Here is a 25,501-nt window from a genome sequence, read left to right as displayed (position 1 = left end):
GAAACTTTATTGATATGAACTCAACTTCTTGGACCAAAAGTTTGTTAGATTATTTATAGACTAACAGAAGACTTAAGCTAATAGAAAGTTTTCCACCATCATAAGAAGTCAGAGCTTAATTAGGATTTACATCTTTAATTTATAAGTGACATGTATATAATATTCATAGTCATGTATATGTGTATACGTACATATACGTACAGAGGCATGTCTTGAAATTTAAAAACAACAACCAATACTATATTGATCGATTATGATTTAGGGTATTAAACTCCCTGCATACTCCCACCCTTGAAGTATGATACCAAGTACATGCAGTAATGATCTCTCCTCTCTTGAATGTTATCCCTATGCCCACTCTCATTTATTAGGTGAGGAGAATAAACTGGTTGACTTTTATATATTCTATCAGATATGTAATCAATTTTGATTGGAATATTCAAGAGAGGGGTAAATGCTAATGCACGCTTTCTAGTAAAATAATGTATGAAAAAGTACAAGATATAATCATTAAAATTCAGAGACAAGTAACATGTGTCAACCCAAGATATGGGCTAAGTAAATGCCATTAGGCTTATAGCTTCTAAATTGGTGGACTGCAGAATGGTGTTATGCTAAAGGTTGAGAAGACTTGTTAGAGAAAGAGAGAGAGAGAGAGAGAGTTCATTTGTTTCAGTTCTTCTGTAACTTCCATAAACAGTACACTGAAATGAATGCCTCCCCCTTCCCATTTGATCCCCCCTATCACCTATGTTGTGAGATAGAGTGAGACATGATGACTTGAACTGCTTACCCACTTCATGGGAGATTCTAATATGCCTGCCCATACTCTTATCTCTTTCACACACACACACAGAGAGCCCAAATTTCCTTTTCCCTTTTCCTCTCTTTCTCTATCTCATTTCAACGTCCTTAAAATTTTGGACCACACATTATGATCACCAAGCATGTGGTGTCTTAATCAATACTCACAAACCCTAAACTAGATTATATATAATAATATATATATATATATTATTTTGGTCCACTTTCTTTTTATTTATTTATTTTCCTTTTTGTTTGTACTACTCACACAATTTAGTGATTGACTCTCTTTTGAGAGAGAGAGAGAAAGACAGCAATTGGTGCTTGTCTGTTCATATTACTGACCATTGATGGGACATGACATGTTTGTTCTTGTTCCCAGATTGTCATTAATTAACTTCTCTCTCACTTCATACACAGTCGTATCAAAACCACCAGAGAAGGCCTAAAAGACCTTGGGAATTGAAAAGGATTCAACTTTATATATGTATATATTTAATTATATTATATATGTATTCTCTTTCTCTCTTTGATCTTGTTTGGAGCTACAGAAGAGAAGAGATGATAGATATATAGGAAGCATCATTGCTCATGAGCACCAAAAGATATGCATCCACAGATAGACTTTACTGCAAGCAAGCTAACTATTGCATACAAGCAATCTGTTACTAATTGCAATAACCCTACAGCAAATGTTACGGCCATCTTGAGTACTCCCTCTCTGCCTACGTTTAACACGTGCATGCTTGCATGCAAGCATACGTACAGACGACCCCAGATGTTTAAACCTCTCATCTTCTTCATCTTAATCTTTGGTTTAATCTACTAGATATCATACGAACTACCATCTACTCAAAAAGAAGCTGACACACTAAACACAAGCACACTTATATCTCTAAGAGAGAGAGAGAGAGAGAGAGAGAGAGAGAGAGAGAGAGAGAATCTTAAACGAGGATATGTTTGAATGATGAATGGACCCACTATGATAAGGTTGAACACCAACATCTGGTGTGGTATTTGGTCTAAATTCCTAACAAAAGTATAGCATCAACTTTTGATCTACTAAGTACTTTTGCAAAAGTCTCATTCCTTTCTTTCTCCATACAAGTTTTTGTCAGCATGCATGTGGTTTCCCACCTTGACAATATATACTTTGATCAGCTCCTTTGTTTGCCACCACTCCACCCAAAAATAAAAATAAAAAAAAACTTGTAGTGACTAATACTACTCATGATAAAAAGAAGACATGATAAGATGTGTGATAGTAATCTCCCTTATGAAGTCTATGATTTATCATACAAGATCTTGTGGACCAAAAGCTGTACCCAAATATCTAGTGGGTTATTTCGGTGCCTATATTTGCACTCAAATTAAACAACATGCTTAGAGTATATACAAGTGGATAGTTCTTATAGTGATCAAGTTAGTAGTAGTAGTAGTAGTAGTACAACTAATATATTCTATTTTATTTCCTTTCATTCATTCTTCCTTTCTTTTTTCCTTCTCATATCTGACACCACCCTCACATGAGAATGATGTCTTTATTCAGGTCTGGTCTACCTCTAATTTGACTATTTCTCACAAGACATAGTACACCAACTTTGGTTGGATCAACTCTAAAGTCATATATATATATATATATATATTGCTGACCAAACGAGACATCCTCACAGAATTATTTACCTAAACAATTCATCTCCCAAGTTTATTATTATTCAAAGATCTCACCATCGCTTTAAATTTAAATTTAATCATTTTGTAATAAGACACTAAACTCTACGTGTAGGAATGATGGTTATATATGAATCACATAGATCATATTATATATTTATATATATATAAATAGAGAGAGAGAGAGAAGCATGAGGGGGGTTAACATAGTATTAGGGTGGAAAAGTATGTTATTAAAAATATAGTTAGCACGAACCTCAAAGTATGTTAACTTTACATACATTATAGCCAAATTAGTGGACGAGTTAATGATGGATGGCCGTGACAAAATTGTACAATTCTGGTAACACCCCATAATTTCTATAGAATTTTAAAGTGGGCCCTCCCTCGAGTGGTGGCCCGCTTGGAGGCCCACCAATGCACGCGTTGCTCAGAGGGGGCGTGGAATCCGGTGGGCCCGGCGCATGTCGGGAATTTTACTCGTGGGTCGTACCAAAAGCGGAGCCCGCGAGAGGGGTCGCGGCATTTGTGGTGGCTCTGGCCTCGGTCACCTTTCCGGGTCTCCTCCCTGGGTGCCCATGGTTTTAGAACTCGTCTGACTAGGGATTAGTATTTCTTTTATGGTTACCCTTAATTAAATAATTAGTGGTACTACTTACATGAATACACCTTTTTGAGTGATATTATATAAGACTTAAACTAACTCTAGTTGGCACTTTTAAGAATTAATTAGTATTAAAATTATTAACTCTTAATATTGTGGTATTATGAGTCATCGTTATCCAACAGTTTAAATTTAAGTCGCAATAAGCATTAGATTATTCGTCCGCACATAGAAAATGCTGCTAAATAAAATGCAAATGCAGGTGTTAACTAACACCGATATTACTTTAAGTGGCTTTTGGTTAAATACCGTTGTTGACCAACAGTGACAATTTTTTAACTGTCGGTATAGTCTGAATTTTTAATAGTGTAATGGTATTGATGAGGAAAAAGAAGAAAGCCCAATGTAGCTCTTAATATAATATATATATATATATATATATTATTACTATTGTGTAAGAAGAGAACATGGAAACACTATGCAATTCCTAGACTTTTATTTTTTAGGGTAAAAGATGGGTCTTTCTTTCTTTCTCTCTCTCGTTCTCTATAAAGTGATATATACAGAGGAGTGCATGCACCCCCATAAAAGGGGTATATAAAAGGCCTTTTTGGCTTGGCCATGATGGAGAGTGATGATGGTGGAGTTAGAAGCATGGAAAGAGAGGAAGGAAAAGGGAATGGAATATTTGGGAGGCAGTGGCATGCAAAATTAAGGGACTTCATCCTCATGCATGCCCCAATTCCTTTTATCTATTATCCATATGCTTCTCTGGGACTGTATATAGTTTTTTAAGTACATTGTAATATGACACACATATGTACAAATAATAATATTTGCTGACATATAGTTAAAACTATTTCAAACATGAGTTTGTATTCTTTTCATGGGAATGTGGGTGTTTGCTATGGTGAAAACGAGGAGTGTGGATATGAGTGTTTCCTTCTTCTTTTTCTTAAAATATATATAGATATATATATTTACTTGAAGTTTGAAGTTTTGGGAAGGAACATCAGGCACTTTGCCTCCAAAAATTAGAAAGATGGCTTCATTTTGTTTTTGAGTTTGAACTTTGGAATGATCACATTTTTGCTCTTTCTACTACTTTTTTACATCATTGGTCTGCCCACAAAAATATATATAGATTCCTTTTTTCCCATCCAGACCACTATCCATTCCATGATGGAGTGTTTGGTTCCTTGAGAAGAGGGTTTCTTCCTCACAATAACCACAATAACCCTTGCTGGCTTTGTCATATTAATTTGGATTCAAAAGTCATTTATCTCAACAAAAAGAAAAAGACATAAAAGTTTTAAAACTTAGTATAAGTATTTGAGTAGAAACAAAACAAAAATGATCTAAGATAAGGTAGTACATTGCAGCAATCACATAATACTTGGCATTTTAACACTCCCACATCTCCTGGACTCTGTTATTAGGGTAAGCAAAGCCCTCCATGATCACTGATTCAGCCATGATCTTGTATGCTTTTTGAGTGAGATGAATGCCATCCCAGCTTATGAATTGGGTTGGATCAGAGCATATGTTGGTGCCTGGTGATCCACAATTCAAGCTGATGTCGAAATTATACGCACCACCAGCTCCACAGCAAGCTTTGAGTAGAGAATCCTGCTTGAACCCTGGCCAATGTAATTGTTTTAATTTTGAAACCCAATTCTGTGGTAGCAATTAATCTTGGAAGAAGAGAATTATACTGATTCTTTTTAGGGAATTTGCATTTAATTTCAAACCTTTTCACATGGTATTTTTTTAATATTTTTAAAATGTAGAGTTTTCAATGCAAATTTGCAAATAAATACCTAAATTTGGAGCCAATTTGAAAATATATAAACATAGAAAGTTAAGATACCCCCCAAAAAAAACCCTAAGTTTGAGCGAAAAATATAGTATTCGAATATCTATTAATAGTAAGTGGAAGAAAAAAATAGAAAAATAACATATTGATGGCACACATTTGCCAATCAGATAACTTATATGCTTGTGAAATTCTATTCATGTGTAATTATAACCGGCAGATGTAGGCTTTTGCAATTTAATTATATTTAATTTTTAAATTTATAATAATAGACTCTAGCGTGTATTGTACAAATAAATTATGTACACTCTAATATAATTAAATATGCATTGACTATAGAAGATATATACATTCAGGTTTATATACTAAATTAAAAGAACTATATGTAATTAAATTGTAAAAGCCCCCTAACCCGGACCGAAACTGAGCTCATATATGATATATCGAGAGGAAAATACTCAAAAATAGATGGAAATATATTCATGGTAGGATCTTACCTAGATCTGAAGCCTCATCAAGGAGATGCAAAAAGGCTTGGTAATAGTCAGCATACATGATGGTAACATCAGGGTAGGCATCCCTGAGATCATCTAGTGCTGCTTGAAGTTGTGTGTTGTGGTAAACAGAGAAGGAGTTGTAAGTCTTGAGGCAATTCCTCTCATCAAAAGCTTCAGGTTCTGAGGAGGAGAATTCTGTGAGATAGCTTGGTGAGCATCCAATTGGGAGATTTCCTGGAACAACTAGTTGAACCCCTCCTAACCTAATCACTTCCTGAAATATAGATAAAAAAAAATGTAATTAATTACCACAAAAATGAAAAAGAAATTGATTACTTTGCTTTGGTATCATCTCTTGTTTACAGACCCATGTCTATATTTGTTGGAATAAGACCTCATGTATTTCTGTAGGCGATAACAGTTGCAATTTTGTTTCCATTACAAAGATGTTAAAATGCTTAAGTTTAGAGTATATGGAAGAAAAATATATAGGAGGTACCTTAGAAGCATCTATTATGGATTGCACAACCTGGGGCACATAGCTCTTGACTTCGTCCATGGATCTTCCTTGCAAGAAAGCATAGTTGTAATCGTTTCCTCCGATTTCTCCCACCAAGAACAATGATTGTCCGAGATGTTTAGCACAATTATCTGTAAGTTTTTTAGAGTTCAGTTGAAGTTGAGGAGTAAAGTACCCAATTCAAATCTTCTTGGGGAAAAAGAAAAGAAAAGAAATACCTGGTTGTGAGGTGCAAGTGGAGTTGAGATGTTCTTTAAACCATCCAAGTTGAACATTTAGAGGACTCGTTAATGGCATATAAATCCCCTTCCCAAGGAAGAAGGATTTATCAAGTGCTGTGGCTCCTGCTACTGCAAAATTCACGCCATTCTTGAAGTCGGCACTGTCATCCAAGTAAGGGTTGATGAATGATATATTCAGTGCCGAAGCTGAGATGAGAGATTAAAAATTTAAAAAAAAATCATTAGTCATGTAAACATAAGCATGCATCTGAATAATGATAGAATACTCGGATAATAATGAGAAGAAAGAAATTAAGGCATACCAAAGAAGTCTATCATCAGAAGACCATCAGAGCAGCGGCCTGTGGATTTCTTGTAGGTCTCTCCATAGGGAAATTTTCCGATACCGGAGAAGAACCCTATCGGACCTTCCCGGAGAAGATTGCCGGTGTCGGCGATGGAGTCACCGAAACTATATATTGCATTTATGAAGCAAGTTTTTGATTCAGCCAAGTTGAAGGTAACCAAGAGGAGCAATGAAATTGAGAGAGGAATGATGTATAAAATGCTTAAAGAGGCCATTATTGTGATTATGATCATCGTGACAGAGAGTGTAAAGGTTTTATAATTAGGAGGAGAGGGGGTTGCAAATTTGGTGGGAAAAGTTGCCACTGCTTAAATCATCTTTGGGAAGCAACTAAGAAGAGACAAATTGTAACACTAAAAGTCCAACTATAACTGAAAATTCTCACTTAGAAGGTAGGTGGCTAGCTTTATGGTTTCAATTTAGAGTTGGCACACCAATCTTAGACTTACAATGTCATAATCACAGAAAGAATGTTTGCACATAAGCCCCTCTGGAAATGCTAGTTTGCATAGTTCAACTCTAAAAACTATCTTTACATAGAAGAAAATGTTTCCATCTGTTCACATATAAATATAATTCAATCAAGAATTTGTTATATTCACAATCGTAATTTTGATTTAAGAGATGAATAGCTACAGGCATTTAATGGTTGTACAGAGTTCCTGGGTACCAACCATTCTATCACTGCTGATACCAAGGCTAGGCAACTCCAGTCCCAAGATTGGCATGAAAATTTTAAGTAGAAACACCTCGAAGGAACTATAGAATTGTAGTCCCACATTTAGATAGAACATAACAGTCTCAACTCTCAAGATTTTATCATTACAAAAAGATCAACGCAAAATATTTTAAATGATTGGATCAAAAACAAAATATCATAATTTAAGAATTTAAGCATAAAAAGGAACTGGGAAAAAAAATACAATAACTCACAAACCAGATCTCCTTAGCTTGTGGAGATGGTGATTAAAAATACAAGTACAAGTGGACAACTCCAGGAGCCTTGTGCACAAATAACATTTTTTTCTCCTTTGAAATCTTTCAATGGTCTGGCCACTTGCACCAAGATCAACAAAAGAACCGTTATCCCCTGCTAATATTATCAAAAATCAGCTGACAATTCTGACTGATAGATTGCATACAGGATTTTCTGCAATAGCAAACACAGTTTAGACACCCAATTCTTAGCAAGAATTAGCATGTCGCAATCTTTCAGACTCATAATTGCTTGAGAAAAAGGAAGTCTTTCACTGTTGGTTCTCTAAAGAAGCCTGAGATGTGCAGTATCGTTCATCCCCTTTATCTGCCATCCGTTTCTTAGTGAGTGCTCCAGGACTGTCACAGAAGAGTCATCTATACATATTCTATGAGATATCATAGGACTGCAATCTAACAAGCCAGCAAGAAGACATTTTATTGGGATTGCATGAGTGAAAATCCCAATGGCAGTGTTAGGGTTTCCTATATTTCCTTTGTGGCCTTCACTAGGAGAAAAGTCATCTTCAGTCTCATTTTCTGTGGATGTAACAAACTGAAGCCTGCTCTTTCCAGATTTCTTCCTCTGAAGGCCAGGTCTATTAAGCCTGTAAAGCAAATCCCATTGAGGGCCATCTCGTTCTTGTACTGAATTAGTTGAGCTTTGGCGAGAGAACCCCTTGACCTCATTTTGATGTATTAATGAATCTTCTATGGCCAGCTTTTCAGGTAATCTGATGACTGTCCTGTTGAGGAATTCAATCATCCGAAATTCCACCTGCCTGAGTGATTCTCCTGAAGGTGCAGAGAAATCTGGCTGGGCTTTGTCAATTAAATTAACCATTTCTGGGGTATAAATTTCTGATCTAATGCAGCCTTCCCACTGCCCCTGACTCATCTCAACCAAAGAATCCGAGATTTGTATCTGATCATCTGGAAAATCAAGCTCCTGCATAAATGGATGATATATCATTCAGTTCAGATGACCATGCAGATGAAAAGAGTACTAAAAACAGTTCAAAGGACAGACTAGCAGAACTTTCCAGATGTTTCTCATAGACGGGTTGTTCAGTTTGAGGATGGCAATTCTCATAACAGGATAGCCACTTCTGATCAGGTAACTCTCTCTTTAGAAGGGTCAGAAACTATATTGCATCTATTTAAAGTATCCTAGCAAACTGGTAGAAAAGGGCGTGTGAACAGCAGCAAAGGAGTTTTTGAGCATCTCGAATACAATCAGATGCTACCCAACTCTAGGATGATAATTATATTTAGTTGTCTGAGATTTTTGTTGAGTATACTAACCGTTATGTACTTCTCAAAATCTTTAGCTAATCTTTTGCTATAAAATTCTCTTTCGAGTCAATTATTACCAATTGAAGTCCTAGGCCAGTTATGCTAAGTTATCAGTCGTATCAGATAGAGTATATAGGAAAAGGAGTAAATGTCAGCTATTGATTCGTCCATTTCTTCTTCTTCTTCAATCAATCTTATCTTTCTCCATTTTTCTAACCATTTCCTCTCAAAGCTATTTCTTCTCTGCTGGAAAGCAATTTTCATCCTTGCTAAAATGACTTTTGTCATTTTACAGATTACAGCTTTTGAAAATGATTCGTCAGAAAGTTGACATCTTTACTTAAATATTTAAAATTCAAAAATTGTGTGTCAGCGTTTAAAGAAGTTGCATGGAACGTAGTCAAAGAACAGCCACATCAAGCCCATATGCTATCATATTCCAGGACAAAAATCATGAAGTTGCAATAACTCAACTGACTGCTTATTCTTGGCCAGTCAGTTGCACAATTATATTGAAATGGTTCAGTATATATGAGAGATGTAGAATAGAGATTGATTTATTATTAGGATAATAGTGGTTCGTGAAAAACGAAACATGCCATAGAGAAACAGATCGAACTCCAAGATGTGTGACAAAAGATCAACAATAACCTCATCAATGGCAAATAGACCTTTTGAACTCCAAGATCATCTATTACTGGCATGATTTTTTAAGATCAGTTATCTACTTATCTTCAACAAAAGGTCACATTGCAATGCCACCATAGACAACAACATCAACAGTAAAAAGCTGCTACCTACACCTATATCTCTGCATATAAGTGTGCAACATGCATTAGCACATAGTAGAAAAGGGGGAATTTAACCGATAGCTAATAGTTTATTTGCAAAAGAAATAAAGGTTCAAGCAGTCGAAAGAACCAATTTCAGGATTAGGAATTCAAACGGCCCTTCAGGTATTTGAATACAAATTCCTAATAGCAAAAGATTAAATAGGCGTTTGAACGACCCTACAGGCATTCGAACGATCTGAGAGCCAAAAATTAATAGGCGTTTGGACACCGGACGGCGAGGAACCCTAACTTAGGTGTTTTAATTAAGTGTTTTTGTTTATATTAGGCAATAAGATTCGAGCTTGTTTGATTCTATTGCCAAATTTAGTCGAGTCAGAGAGCTACATATAAATAGATGTGGTGTACACCCAAATAATTATTTTGGATTATTGAAGTTAATTTGCAAGATCGCCTCCTTCCTCCTTGTTCGGCTACCTCTAAGCTTTAGAACCCTAGTCACCATCTAGGATCTTTATTGCTGCCTTCCTCTTTGTTTGGCTGCGCCCCTAAGGAATAGCTCTACTTCTTTTCTATCACTTTCCTACTGAGTACCTCAACTTTCACCATTGTCATCTCCACAACCATACCACAATCTTAGGCCGATCACAACCACGCCTCTTCGGCCTCCCATTTTCATGATCCATCTAGATAGATTTGTTCTCCATCTCGAATCTATCTCGATCCTCAAAAGTACTCTATCATCCGACCATTTGATCTAGAGTTACATTTTAATTTTGAGATTAGTGGTAACCCAAACTTTCTGCTCGTGAGTCGAAAACCAATTCCATCTTCGGATTAGATTCGCAATGATCGTTGGGTTAGGAAGGTAATTGTTAAAGGGAATCGAGATTATATACTTTACATTGCAACCTGCACCCTAGTAGGTGTCTAGATGATATGATAGATCTCCCAGAGGAACAGTTAGAAAGTTTCCTTTCTTCTCACTTGATCAATAACTTCTAACTAATTCTTAAAGGCTAGGTTCTAACGGTTAATATCGTTACTAGAATAAAAGGAGAACCAAGATCAAATAACAAATTAAATTTTCTGCAAACAATAGTCAAGAATTAGCAAATTGCGTTCATGAAAGAAAAGAGATACTAAATTCTTTCACAACATCTACAGAATTTCACAATGTGCATCGATTTCTCAACGTGATTAAAAATATCATGTTGGGCAGTGCCTGAACTACTTTATCCGACTTCCAAACAATTAAGGAATTTAGGAATCTCAATATCAAGAAAAACACGCTTCAATTAGAAACTAATATTGAAAGAATTAGATAAAGTGACAAAATTTATGCTCTAATTCCATAATGCAGAAGGAATAAAGATGTGATGAACTTCTTTTACCCGGCAAACCAACGCCGCAGTGGCCCTCGCCCGATCCAGCGGGGAGCAGTACACGGCCTCGAACGTCACCCCCTGCGACTTAAGGAACACCGCAAGCGCCCTTGCCTGCCGCTCCCCTGTCGCCGTCAGCCCCGCCGCCGGCCACCGCCCTCCGACAAGATCCGGCCGCAGCGAGGCGGCGAACTCTCCGTGGCTGATCAGAAGCACCTCTGCTGCCGCCCGATCCGCCGCCGACGCCGCCGGGGGGGGCAGGAGGACGTGGCAGGGATCCCAGACCTTGACGGTGGGGCCGAGGAGGCGAGGTGTGCCTGCGGCGGACAGCTGCGGGGAGAGGGGGGACGCGGCGGCGCGGCAGGGCAGGATCTCCGGCTCTTGCTCGAGGACCTTCTCCTTGGAGGAGCGACGAGGATCCGGATCCGGATCCGGCTCCGCCGCCGGAGGCGGATCAGAGTCGGGGTCGGAGTCGGAGTCCTCAGGTTGGGCTTGGGAGTAGGCGGAGCCCATGGGGGGAGACTGATGCTACGGAGGAAGAAGCATCGAGCAAATCGAGATCTGAAGGGGAAGCGAGAGAGAGAGAGAGAGAGAGAGAGAGAGAGAGAGGTAGTCACGCGGTCGAAATTTGTCTGCCTTTTCTATTGGGGCTTAATTTACATTTTCACCCTCCCAACTGTGGATATATAATACATATGCCTTTTTCATTTAAATTTTCAGGAAAATTACACTCAATGTTTATATTCACTTTACTCCCTCTAATTTACATATATCAACTTATCTTTTTTATAATTTATAATTAATACTTTTTAAATAGTTTTTAATCATTAATTTAAATATGTTAGAAATTCTATTTAATTTTCTACAACTTAATCTCTAATAAACATTTTTATATATTTTATAATTTAATTTAATTTTGAATTCTAATCGTATCATATCTTTTCTAAATATATAAATATTCCTATTAGTTTATATTTTCACTCAAAATTTAATTTAAAATTATAATTATTTATTGATGAGTTTATTTAGGCCCAGTTTAAATTTAAATGATCTTAAAATTAGTTTAAATTAAAATAATTTTAATTCAAACTTGATCACGTAGACTCAAATTGGTTTTAATTCAAACCTGTCTGTTAACCAAATCTAAGAAAAATAATTCTTTCCGCATACGTCATCATCTGAGCTAACGAGAAAAATATAATAACTTATAATTATCAACAAAAAGCTTGGGAAAAATCGCTTTTAATTTGATGTCAAGTTAGCTGAAAAAGGCAAACAAACCCTACAACTTTCTCGTGAATGAAACCTAATTTAATCAAATATGGTCGGTTTTTAATATCAACTGCCATCCAACTCACCGAAATTAAAATTGAATAAAAAGAAAAGGAGAAAAGTAATCGCTAATAGATAAAGGAGCGATGCCGGAGACCTTATTATTGTCTAATTTATATCTATATTCGTTTATGAATTAATCAAATAAATGGTTAAATAAAATAAAATAGAGGAGGCGATGCCACGTTGACGAACCTAACATTTAATGCACTCGTGACAGAAGCATTGCCTCGTGATTCGTGACGTTGGAACTCCTGAATGGGCAACTTGGGACTCAGTTATCTTTCGTGCGTCGGATGATTTGATACGCCACGTGTACCAATTACAAAGAAGAGAGTTATGAGACTAACCTGTTTTGCTGTTCGAGACGAAACACCCGATCCCCATACCTTCGCACGTATATAACCTCTCCGGCACTGGAATCTCGTCCTCGATCGCTTCCCATTTCATCTCCCTCCGTCTCTTCCATCTCCGTCGTCGGATCCGGATCCAACTGGCCGGGAGACCGTCGTCGGCCTCGATGGATCGGAGGCGGGCGGGGAGCCCCGCGTACGGACAGCAAGGGAGCAGCGGCTACTCGGAGCCCTCCTCGCCGGCGTACTCGCTGGCGAGTGGCAGGCGAGCCGAGAGGGCGAAGGCGGTGAGCGCCTTCCTCGCGAAGAGGATGGTGACGCCGGTCTACGACGACGACGACGACGATGACGATGAGCACGGCAGAGGAGGAGCACGCGGCGGTCTCATACCGGCGATCGTCGGCGGCGGAGGAGGGGCCACGGCTAGGTATCGGACCGGATCCCCGAGGATGTCAGGGATGGTTAGTAACGGATTCGGTGGCGGAGGCGGAGGTTATGGGTTGGAGAGGGTGGGGAGAAACTCTTCGCCTAAGGTAAACCCTCGTTCGTATATTTTTTTTTCTTTTTAATATTTTTCATTTCACACCCTTCGTTTTATATATTCTTTTTCCGGATCACACCATCACTTCTGCTTTTCTAATTAAATACCTATGAAATAGCTTATTATATTTACTTCAAAAAGCGTCCAAATAAATTATTTTTTTCAGTTTGAATTGGAAATTTTGAAAAAAATATAAGTTTTAAAATGAAATAAGCACGTAAAGTGAGCAGAGAATTTTCTAATTCAAATTGATAAAAGTCAAACATGCTCTGAGATCCGTGCGTCGGTGATTCGTGTATTAGGAGGTGGGCCCTCATGACTGGATTGTTCAGACGTGTTTATATATAATATATTATAAAATTAAAATTAGGTATTAAGTCAAAGGGCTCAAGGTTGTATTGATTCAAGCTGGTGAAATTAAACTTGACGCGTGTTTGATTTGAACTAGCCTCGGTTACTGTAATCAAGCGTCTCTCTAACAATTTAGCTTGATTTTTAAGCTTAAAATTATATTAAGATGAAAATAAGGGTTAAATACATTTTTTAATAGCGTAATTATTATTAATACTATTACCAAACTATTTTGCATTTTGAGGATTCCTAGTTAGTTTTTAACAATATTTCTAACATATTATTCTTAAAATTTATAAATACACATAAATAACTGGAGTATTTTTGTTGTGCTATGAGCTTATAACATTAGATAGAATATTATATATATTTTAAACTATTTTAAATTATTTATGCAACGGTAAAATATTCTTTTAATCTTTAGTCTGGTGTTAATTATAATTTATTAGATTTAACTAATGATATGATATTTTGGAAATAGCTTAATAATTTTGGTAATAATTATGATATTTAAAAAAGAATATAGTAATATGAAAAAAACTTTCAATTGTAAATTTGTAACGATGTAAAAATAAAATTACTTGTTCACCGGTCTCAAGTTTACTAGTTTTTGATCAAATTATATCTATTTTAAAATTTATTTATTAAAATAGATTACTCTCAAACTTAGATAAAAAAGGGGATCTGATTTACTGTAACACTAACTAAAATAATTATCTTTTTAAGTGTTTTAGTAAAATACTTAATTGTTAAACGTTTTTCAAAATAAAAATATGATAAAATTAGTATTTTATTTAAGAAAATGTCAATCTTATTAGTGTTTTTAATTAAATTTTTAATAGTTGAGCTTTTTAGTTAGAGCTAAATAGACCCATTTTGTATTTAAGTTTGAGTGTGATTTATTTTGGTAAATAAATTAAAAACTAGACGAATTTTGATCAACAACTCCGAGTCTGCCCGCCAAACTCCGTCGTTCAACGCTAAAAATTAAACTCCCGTATCCAACGAACCCATTGACCCAATCCGTTCGACAACGTGTTACAATCTGACACGTGATCATGGGACCCACCGCTTGACTTACTTCCCTCCTTCCCTCCCCCGCATTTAAGTTCCCACTCCCTGCGAGATCACCTCGGAGAGTTCCCCATTCCACCTTAAACTAAATATCCCGACGGCGATGGATGACTCAAGCAGCACGGGCTCGACGTCGCCGCCGTCGAACTACCGTTCAGCTTCGGAGACCGGCGCCTCCGCCATCAAGAGGGCGCAGAAGGCCGCTGCCAGGAAGGCCAACGCCCGCCTCGCCAAGGTCATGGCGTCGCGGGTCGCCGGGGACGACGAGGACGACGAGGGCGAGTTCCAGTTCGCCGTCTCCCGTCCTTCCCGGAGCGTAAAAAGCGCCGCCGCTGGTTTTGGGACGTCTCGCAGGTCCACCTCGCCAGCGGTAACTAACTTGAATTAGAAAAGTTTGGGTTTTTGTTTTCCTTGTTCTGTTTCCTAGTTTAGATTGAGCTAATTTGATTGTCTTGAGATTTAATTTGAAATTTCTTGCCTTTGATTCATTTTTAGTTGGATTTCTTCTGATCTCCTTCCAATTGACTACTGTTAGGATTGATTTTTGATCTGTTGACTTCAATAATATAATGATGTTAGTTGCTTGAATGAAGATTTAATTATTATTGAATGGCTGTGTAAGATGACCTGGCTAATTTTATCTTATCACAATTTACCTAGTTAGGTCAGAAACTTATAGAACCAACTCCAGTGGGTCGCACTACTTCTACCGGAAGGCCATCTTTATCAATTCGCACAACACCGTCTATCATGCCATCAAGTTACAGGACACCGTCAGCTTTACCAGCAATAGAGGTTCCCGTCACTAGGCGGAATGATAGAAGGTAAGACTGTCATTTTTCTTCAATGTTATGATGCACTTCTGCTTAGGAATATTATGTGAAGTGTATTACTAGCTCGACTGTTACTAGGCTTGCCAAATAGGTGGATAACTACCAGAACAATTCAATGCGGTTTTTATTTCACATAGGTTCATATAGATGCTTGGGTAGTTATTCAGGAATGCCAGCTTAATTATAGTTTGTTTTGCCAGCTTTATAAATTCATAGAATTACCCTATGGTTATTGATGTGCTGATCAATATAAGGTGCACTTATTTATCTATTTATCTGAAGCCACAGATGGATGTATATGAAGCTTTTAATCTCCAGTATATTCATAACTGTGGATATTTTCGGACCGTGCATCTCTTTTTTTGTCAGCAATTCTTGTTATTCCTTATATTCATTTGGAACACTATAAGCTCTGGATGCGCAGCTGATAATTCACATTCAACATAATTGATTTAAAATTTTCTGAAGTTTCTAGTTTTGTCTTACTGAACTGATAATATAAAATAATATAAATCAAAGGCTTACAAGCTGCAATCAGTAACTCCAGTATACAATCTGGACGTGATGTCTGATTTGCCCTCTCTTTATAGTCCCAAAACCTCTTCACAATACTATTTGGTCAAATTGAACCGTTCGTAATTAAGAATAATATTCAAGTTGCTTTTCCAAATTCTTTAGAGTATATCATTAATCAGTGAAATTTGCACATGTCTATGCATATCTTGCTTTTTCATGTGTTTTCATTGAAAATCTTTCCACTAATCAACATATAGCCAGTTTAGGTAAAGAAAATTACTGAACTATTCTTGATTTCCATAAAAACTGTTGGTTATGTTGCAGAGTTCTTCCGGACATAGGGCATCTAAACTCAAGAGAACCAGTAGATTCACGTGAGACTTCTGCGTTAAGAGATGAGGTAATCCCTCTAATTTATAAGTTCATTCCCCAACAGTTTGATAAAATGGAAGCACTTGGAGGATGAATTTTCTGATTATTTTTCACTCTTTTCTTTTCTTCAATTTTCAAGCAAGCTAGAATCATTAGTAATTAGAGGCAATGCTAAACAATCAGTGAATATTCTATCTTAGTTGGCTTTTGCAAATTTGCAGGTTGATATGCTACAAGAAGAGAATGAAAAACTTCTCAATGGAGTACGTTATACCTCTACTTTTTGAACTAAAGTATCCTAGCTTTATAAGGCGTTTGGTAACTGTTAGGAATATGTCATTCAGTTGCGACTAGCTGAACAGAAGTTTGAGGAAGCAGAAGCCAGGTCCAGGGAGCTCGAGAAACAGGTTATTTGTTAGTCTAGTTGTCATCTTACTATTTTGTAACTATTATCAAGATGTTGATTGTTTGGTTGTCTTAAGTCTTTTATCATGGAACTGATTGTCTTTTTTTATTGTGATTTGAAGAACTTTGGAGTTCGATAAGTATGCAAATCAAATGATGTCTTAGGTTCTTATCAGTTTTTCTGTTAAATACTATTGTAAACTATATAACAGCTTTACTTGTTCTTCTGTTAGGGACATATACCAAGTGCACGATCTAGTCCATTGTTATCTAGATTTGGAAGAGTCTAGTTATAGATCTTCACATGATTTCTTCTGTCAAGATTCAACTTGAAGGTGAAATACATTAGATCTGTGGTTTAGTGTCAACGAAACCTGCTATTAAGTCTGTCAGTATTATAAATTGGGAAATGCAACATTTTTTAACGTCTGACTATTCTGACAGAGCTTTTTTTTTTATGTATCTAGAAAGCTATTGTTCAGCAAATATTGGCATCTATCTCGAACATACATGCATGTCATGTCGCATATTGGAATACATAGAGAACCATCGATTTACACTTATACTTGATGAAGTTTTAGAACACTGGTTGATAGCGTTGACCATATAGATACGAGCAGGTCTTTGCAACAACTCTTATGGTATAAGTTCTAGGGGCCTGTTAATTTAAAGAATGTGGAATATGTAGTGCTAAAGGACAAGGGGCTTGATTTATATGTGGCGCATTTGGAAGGTAATTTGTGGTGGAAGAGAACCCTGAGAGATTATTTTTTACATCTAAATCCTTGGTAAATAGATCAATGTAAATGGACAGAGGTAGTTGAGAACTGGATAAATGCAAATTAGGGCACCTTGATTTCATATTAGTTTGGTGTGACCATATGAATAATTTCTGTGATGTTGAAAGAGTACAATTTTTTAATCAACTTTTCAGGTCTCCAATCTTGGAGAAGGGTTATCTTTGGAGGTTCGGCTAATGAAAAGGTAATTTTGAGCAATTCATATTATGGAGCCTCTCTCTCTCTCTCTCTCTCTCTCTCTCTCTCTCTCTCTCTCTCTCTCCTTTTTTTTTTGCTCCTTTTATGGATAAGATATTTTAAATGCAGGAAGGAGGCAATGCTGTTGCAAAAGGAGGTATGATGTTATGCAATTGAGTCATAATTCTTGTAGATTGTTGTAATCAAATCAAAGCTTAACTTGGTTAAGATATTGTTAGTCAGTACCAGATAATTTAATCTAATATTGCACAGTATGAATTGTATAGCTGTCTCTTAATAAAATGGAAGATTTATCTAATTGGATACACTTGATTTTGTGAATATTCCCGATAAAAATGTTTAGGGATGTGCAGAGACATGACAAACTGGATCCCAACATGCTCACTTGCTCAAACACCTAGGCCATAGCAATCTAAAAATGTTTTACATAGTTTTATTTGTACTTTTGTTAAGAAGGCTAGTGGTGGGGTTTTTTCAAATGAAGAATCTCAGTTATATATTCTACCTTTCGTTGATAGAGAATATTAGAATCTTTGTGTCGTAGTTCCTTTCGATTACAAAGACATGCAATTTGGGTGGGGAGAGGGAATTTTCTAGCAAGACTTTAGGAAGTCCTCAGTTGAAGTCCATATTAGAGTAAATAGGTCCTGGGTTTTGACTCATTTGCAAATCATTTCCTTTTCTTTTCTTCGTTGTAGCATTACTATAGCAGTAATATAAAAAAGCCCAGAAAAGTAAAGCTTTAATAAGCTTGATTCCTTAAATGGTTGAATGAACCTGTAAAAAGAATATTCTGCTGCTTGCATACCTCTTCTTTGCTCTTAAAATGTTACCGACCAGCTTATCAAGATCGGAGATGCTGAATGAATTGCAATGTTAATCTGGAAAAAACAGAAAGAGATCAGAGATGCCATGCAAACTAAGGATGATACGAAAGGTGAGGAGGTAGCAGCTCTTCACCAACAAGTTCAGGTACAAGCCTTTTTTCCCATTTTGTGCTGGAACCTGTATTTTGCTAAGCATTGTTTATTCAGGCGAGTTTTTGCTTTAGCTTAATCAATGGCATCTTGAATTATAGTCTGCAAGGGAGGAGGTTGCAACTGCTGTGCAACAACTTAGAGAAGCTGAATCTGAAGGACAAGCTTTACGTTCCATGACACAGAGAATGATCTTAACCAAAGAAGAAATGGTTTTTTTTTCTCTAAATTTAAGCAAGTCCTTTGTGAAGTTTGAAAACTACTGTGCTTCAAGAAAAATTGATTTCATATGCTCGTCCATATTATAGGAAGAGGTTGAGCTAAAGAGGTGTTGGCTTTCACGGTACTGGGGCCTAGCTGTTCAATATGGTAATCATTTAAGTCATGGTATTTCTAAAATATTCAAGGGCTGATGCCAACTATTGCATGTGATCTAGAAATGTAAAAAATGTGTATGTGAAAAAAAACAAATATTGTGCCCATGTTGTTCTATAGTGTGCAGCCATGCAACCATGAGGGACACCTCACACTTGATTGCTCAAGATTGTGTCTGTGCTCCCACTATGCAGCTGCAGACATAATCAGCAGTGCATGGGCAAGCATTGTATAACTTTCAGCACTTGTGTGCTTGTGTGTATTTGCCTGCACTTGCATGTATGGGCACGAGAGAAATTAATACTTGAAACATTTCAAAAGTATACCTTGCACTCTCATTCTTACTGATTTCATTCTGAAGCCAGTTAGATAACATCTTACTGAGCCTTGTTATTTTCATAGGCATCTACCCTGAGATTGCTGTATCCAAGCATGAGCACTGGTCATCACTTGCTCCTCGTCCTTTTGATGTTGTCATTTCTGCTGGACAAAGAGCTAAGGAAGAAGGTTGTGCAGTGGAAAGCCTTAAGGCCTTTACTATTGCTATAACATTTATGATATAAATAAATCTAGAAGTTTCTCTCTTTTCTTATTAATTATTATTTTTAAATAGGTAATGTTGATCCTGAGGGAGGAAACAAGTTTGTTCATAATTTAAGTGACCTAACTGGAGAAGGCAACATAGAAAGCATGCTCTCTGTTGAGAAAGGTTTGAGAGAACTAGCTTCCTTGAAGGTACCCTTCACTCCATTTTTCAGAGATTCTGTTATATTCCTCTCTTTTTTACTCATGTATTCTTTCTCCTTGGTGTAGCTCTTGACATATGAACTTTCTTTTTCTGATCTTCTTGATTTTAATACTATTTCTGGGTTCATTTACCATTTTCAGTTTATGTGAAAGTTTCCCTATTCTTAAGTTCGGTTGATGTTATCTTAAGGTTGAGGATGCTGTCATACTTGCTTTAGCCCATGATCGACGCCCTAATTTACTTTGGCAGACGGATGCAGGTTTGTTCCTTAGAACATGTATTATATGATTCTTGCCATACAAACATGCCCTTTAGATTATTTGAATGTAACAACATTGAGGTTCACCAGAGAATAGTCTAGGTGAAGATGGAAGAAGATGAGGTTGAATACAGTAGCTGCATTTATCTTCTGGGTAGATTATAACAAAAGGAGCCTAATCAAGATACAATCTGCTCTACTGTATTGCTCTTCAATAATTGGACTGCATTATCACTAAATGTATGAAAAGATGCTTAAATATGTACTAAATTCATTTCAGTTTTTATTGTTGCAACCTTCTGCAAATGTAAGGTTTTTTTTTCCTAATGAAATGGGGAAGATCTCAGTTAGAATCTTCTGCCAGCACAAGTTGCTTTTCATTTTCCTTTCTCTTTTTGCTGAGCAATTTGCACATGTTTCCTATATCTGAAGCACATAAGACATTTCTATATTTTTGCTTGCTGCAGATCTTAAATCGCCTGGTGATCCAAAATTCATGGAGGCATTTGGTATAGATATTTTATATTTTCTCAAGCGTTAGGTGTAAAGTTTCCTTATTGCTCTCTTCTAGTCAAATGTGATTTATAATTTTATTAGCAGTTATTCTATAGCTACAAACTGTTTGCTTATGATATTCTCTTCATTATTTTACTACCATATGTTTTTTACGGTGCTCAATTATGCCTCGTATATTTCTCACTTGATGTACGAGTTATTGGAGCATATATATTACTGAAATCAAGATTTTTCCAGATCTACATCAGGAGGAGGTGGAAGATGTCTTGTTCAAGCAGGTCCATCCTGAATTTTTTTAGATATATCTTGTGGATTGCTTTTTCCTCATTGCATTACTGTTGCTATATGTAATTCCTCATAATGATTGGCTCCACATATGGTCGAGACTAAGGGATTGGTTGTTGTTTTGGCATGCAATTTCTTGGTGAATTAGATTTACTTTAATTTTGTTCCTATTATTTTTGTTCACTTAACAACTTCCAATTCTTTCGACTCTCTATATTATAGTGCAAAAAAATTGTCAAATATAGCAGATACTCGTAAAGGTTGCTGAACTGGGTTGACTGGTTGAGAGAACAAAAGGAGAACATTTGGCATATCGACATTATCTTTCAGTTTCTTAATGAAATAGAACAGGAAATACTGAAATTGAGATTATTGGTGACGTGATACATATATACACATAGATAAGTACACAAATAAAGTCATCTTGATATACAAGCTGACACATTTAAAGGGCACAGGTTCTTTTCTTGTTGGTACGTCAGATGGTCATAGATTTAGTTTTGACTTAGTATAATTGAAACAGCAATTCTATATGGTAAGCGAGAAGGTGATATAGTGCTAGGATGAATAAACCTATGAAGGAATGATTTTATTGAAGCAGGTGGTGCCTTGAGAGGTGAGGCAAAACCAAGATAATTTGGAAGTAATAAAAAATCCTTTGTTCGAACTTACACTGCCAAACTCTTACTCCTATTTCCGTCACGGTTTCTTTCAGCCATCATTGTCATTCTTTAGTCCAGCTATTAATTTATACAACCAGTTGTAATGTTTACAAGAGTCTCCAGCTTATTATGGTGAGGATTTATTTTCTCATGCATGAGTAGATACATTTGCTCTTTAAGACTTCCTAGTTCTGCGTGGTTTGAGAATTGAGATGATACCACCTGTTATAGTCTATCATTAAGTCTTCATGGCAACATTATTTGGAATTCCATTCCTGCGGTTCTTCTTTTTATGAATTCAATTTTATCGTCCTACAACATGTCTTGCATGAACAGGCATGGCTGATTTATTTCTGGAGAAGAGCTAAAGACCATCTTGTGGAAGAAGACATCGCGGAAGAGAGGTTGCAATTCTGGATTGACCGCCTTGGTCAGCAACCAACTTCACATGACGCTGTTGATGGTAATTCTTCCTTATCCATTCTCTTAACTACGCTTAAGTTTTGTTTGTAGAAAGCATGTATGAATTAGAAGGAATTCCTTCTGCAGACTGGGCTTTGACACAACTCTGCTCCGAATTCTGAATCACTTTTTGCTGATTTCAGTTTAAGGAACTAACATCTTGTTTCCCAGTCAATAGTTACTGACATGATAACACAGCCATTAAACTCAACTCAACTCAACTCGTGCAAACTGGCGTTGAGAAAACTGCACATCATTGCATGAGACATGACATTCTTCTCTTTATGGATGGACGTTAATACCTATCTATATGTGCTCTTTGATGTCACAGTGGAGCGAGGCCTGATAGAGCTGAGGAAGCTGAGCATCGAACAATTGTTATGGGAAGCCTCTCACAAGGATTTCAAGGCCAATCAAAATGAAAGCACTTAGCATGGTTTCCTATTGTTTGGTAGCTTACTCTTCTCTTCAGGATGCATTCACTTCTCATTAATTCGGTTTGCTTTCATTTCACCATGCTGCCTACTTCTACTTGGTATAATCTAAGGCGGCAGCAGCAGCAGTTTACTGGCATATATGATTTGTTCGGTTTTTATATGATTGTAAATTATTATTATTATTATTATTATTATTTTCCATTGCAAGATTTGACTTTTCAAATAAACTTTACACAAGAAGTTTTTCTGAACTGTACCTGAATCATTCTTTTCCTCCAAAATATAGCTTCTATTCTTTTAGCCAAACACCGGCACAGAATTTAATTCAATTTGCATTGTCTCTTCATAGTTGAATCATTCACACTTTACCTTATAGGTATTCATTATATCTCTACATTTTACTTTTCCTATTCTATTCTTATTTTTCTTTTCACTATTAAAATCATGGATGATCGTGTTAGCAGCATACCGGCACGTGGCACAAGGAGTACTATGTGACACCCATTTTAATAGCTTCGTTGCTCAACATCGACTCGTCGAGCTCACGTTGGTTGGATTTGCAACTTAAGTTTTTAACTGATATGATAACCTCTCTCTCTCTCTCTCTCTCTCTCTCTCTATATATATATATATATATATCTCTCTTTTTCATCCTTCCCTCGGGTTAGGGCATCCGACTCAAACTCAAGTGACGACGATCGGCGACAATAAAGACAAAGGTGAGTGTCCTTTATCTTTTTCTTGAAGCATGTGTCGTGTCGGCCGGTGGTCAGGGCCTTTGCCACGGCTTAAAATAAGAATTTACTCATCTATACAGCAACTAACCGTAAATATCTATATAATAAAGTGTAAATAAAACTTGTTTTTCTTTCTCTTTAAAAGAAAATTGTTTGAGGTAATGTGCACACATAAAGACAACTAAATCAAAGGGGTATATTAATCGTTTGTTGTTTTGCATTTAGATGTCTAGTAGTTGCTTAGCTCCAGTCCAAGAGGGAGGAGGGTTAGGTCTTTTGAGACCATTGACTCGAAGAGAGACAGAGATGATTTAAATTGCAGGGAATCACGGAATGAGTTGTCGCTATTCTACTTGGCTTAAGCTTGTTCATTGGATTTTAGTGGACAAGAGATAGACAAAATACCTACCCATATAGCTGCAATTTTCTATAGCTCTATTTTGCTTCCTCCTCCTTGATCCCTGTGTATTTTTTTCATTTCAATTCACAAACTAAATTATGGTCTTGATCATATTACAATATCTCATATTTAGTTGAGTTAAGATTTTTTTTTTTTTAAATATGACATCTGTCAAAAGTTTTCTACCCAGCCCTTCAGGTGTTTATACTTTATGTCGTATGCATTGCTGAGCTATTGCTCAGAACTAATCGACATCAAGACACTGATTTAATTGATCGCGTTGTTGAACCGCTCCTTCAAACTACTGCACCGTAAAACTATTAATCAAATCAAACTATCAAGTTAAGTCATCAAGTAATTTTCTGTATAAAAATAATTTAGCATTAGAGTAATAGAAGACTTATCTATTAATTTTACTAAAATTGGTATGGGCTGGATAAAAAGCCAACTCTTTTTAGATACCTATGCCTCAAGGCATAGGTATAGTCGAACAATTACTCCGAATCAAAAGCTGTCGAAACCTACTCACCAAATTGCTGAGCCATCAATAGAATCGATTCAAGTCACCAAACTACTAAAAAAACATTTTAACAATATTGTTTAGGGTTACGGTCGAGCCTATAACTTTGGTTGATATTTAGGATAAATTTGATTGATTCCCTAAAAGCTTTGGCTGCATGAATAGGTCAAAAAAGAGAAGCTAAGATTAGAAGGCTTAATTGATTTTCCTTTTGAGAAAGTCAGGGGGGACATTAGTGCTCATAGTTAGTGGTGTCACTTCAGTGGAACTGGAATGAATCGTGAGGATAAAGCATTCCATAGTCAACAACCTATCTCTATGTCGCACTCTATTATATCGTTGCATTCATGCAATAATAATAATAATAATAGACTTAAAAACATTAATATTAATAGATTTAATTATATTTTGTTAAGTAAAACACGTGAGTTTTTTAAGATAATACTGTCGAATTATTAGAATAGTAATTTTATTTTTAATCATGAGTATAAGAACCGGTTTAATGTGCGTTTAACCATAATAAAAACTCTATCAGGGAGAAAATTATAAATTAGGGTAATTGGTGGGGGGTTTAATAGCAAAAGTCATCCTGCCGGTGTGGGGCCCACCTTGAAAGCTGGCAGTCTCCAGTGTACTGCGATCCGCCACGTCATCGTACCCGTGTCACGCGGTGTCCCAACTTTCGGTTTCCCCCCCTGGATCCTATGTATCATTACCACCCTGACAAAATTATCAGAGGGACCAGAAAGTAAAATACGAAGAAAGGAAGGAAGAAAATGTTTTAAAACTTACTATCTCTCTCTCTCTCTCTTTCCATTCCACACCTTCTACTATTCTTTATTTATTTTTCTGTTATACAGATTATTACACTGTACTCAAAACTCTCAAGAAATGGTCAAAAGCTCTTGTTTTGTTTTGTTTTCTTTCAGATTGACAAGGGGAATTTGTCAGAAGAAGACCACAAGAAAAGAAAATGGTGGAAAAGCTCTTGGCCTTTTCCCCCCTCTCTCTCACTCTCACTCTTTTTTTAAAAGTAATATATATAACAAAAGGAGAGGGGGCAGACGACAGAAGAGGAAAAAGATGGGGGTGCAAAAGGTAAAATAAAAGAACCAACTTAAAATAAATAAATAATAAAGAGAGTTTATTTTGTTTTTCCTCTCATCCTCATCGTCTTTGGTCGTTGCTTTCCTCGCAAGGGTCCAAAGAAGAAGAGCACGGGAGGCATTCATTCAATACTACTCACGCATGCACACTTTTGCATTAAAAACCTAGCTCTATGTTATTATTATATTTGCTAGTCAGATTATTTATATAAATCGTAGGCCTCCTCTAATGTTTAGTGGGAGACAGCGGGAATTATTGCTCATTTCTACGTAGATTTCTTTATATATATATATA

The 25,501-nt window shown here is 36.5% G+C and overlaps 3 protein-coding genes across 5 annotated transcripts; 1 reads left to right on the top strand and 2 right to left on the bottom strand.

Annotated features, from left to right (window-relative positions):
- Positions 1-4,383: 4,383 nt before the first annotated feature.
- Positions 4,384-6,737, bottom strand: LOC140758147 (GDSL esterase/lipase At5g03980-like). Its single transcript, XM_073094205.1, has 5 exons — positions 6,457-6,737; positions 6,131-6,340; positions 5,892-6,043; positions 5,393-5,666; positions 4,384-4,719 (listed from the first exon to the last, which is right to left on the bottom strand). Exons 1-5 carry the CDS (start codon positions 6,731-6,733, stop codon positions 4,484-4,486), a joined length of 1,149 nt encoding a protein of 382 aa, XP_072950306.1. The 5' UTR covers positions 6,734-6,737; the 3' UTR covers positions 4,384-4,483.
- Positions 6,738-7,233: 496 nt separating this feature from the next.
- On the bottom strand, positions 7,234-11,584 carry LOC140758146 (uncharacterized). The gene is made up of 2 exons (XM_073094203.1): positions 10,957-11,584; positions 7,234-8,424 (listed from the first exon to the last, which is right to left on the bottom strand). The coding sequence occupies exons 1-2, from the start codon at positions 11,458-11,460 to the stop codon at positions 7,762-7,764; spliced, it is 1,167 nt and encodes a 388-aa protein (XP_072950304.1). The 5' UTR covers positions 11,461-11,584; the 3' UTR covers positions 7,234-7,761.
- A 1,078-nt stretch (positions 11,585-12,662) lies between these two features.
- LOC140779414 (coiled-coil domain-containing protein SCD2-like) lies at positions 12,663-22,772 on the top strand. 3 transcript variants are annotated; one of them, XM_073124465.1, is made up of 17 exons: positions 12,671-13,165; positions 15,259-15,422; positions 16,272-16,347; positions 16,541-16,582; positions 16,664-16,726; positions 17,659-17,708; positions 17,831-17,858; positions 18,617-18,694; positions 18,801-18,911; positions 19,008-19,068; positions 19,477-19,581; positions 19,688-19,809; positions 20,012-20,081; positions 20,549-20,590; positions 20,835-20,875; positions 21,881-22,007; positions 22,338-22,772. In XM_073124465.1, the coding sequence occupies exons 1-17, from the start codon at positions 12,800-12,802 to the stop codon at positions 22,436-22,438; spliced, it is 1,647 nt and encodes a 548-aa protein (XP_072980566.1). In that variant the 5' UTR covers positions 12,671-12,799; the 3' UTR covers positions 22,439-22,772. The 3 variants fall into 3 exon arrangements, with proteins under 3 accessions (XP_072980574.1, XP_072980566.1, XP_072980582.1); XM_073124481.1 differs by lacking the exon at positions 12,671-13,165 and adding an exon at positions 14,648-14,968; XM_073124473.1 differs by lacking the exon at positions 20,549-20,590 and having other exon boundaries at positions 12,663-13,165.
- The last annotated feature ends 2,729 nt before the right edge of the window (positions 22,773-25,501 follow it).

The sequence above is a fragment of the Typha angustifolia genome, chromosome 3 (assembly GCF_048772165.1).
Source record: "Typha angustifolia cultivar Huaian chromosome 3, ASM4877216v1, whole genome shotgun sequence".
NCBI classification, from domain to species: Eukaryota; Viridiplantae; Streptophyta; class Magnoliopsida; order Poales; family Typhaceae; genus Typha; species Typha angustifolia.
The sequence above is the reverse complement of the archived record's forward strand: the minus strand, read 5'-3'. Positions and strand labels throughout refer to the sequence as shown.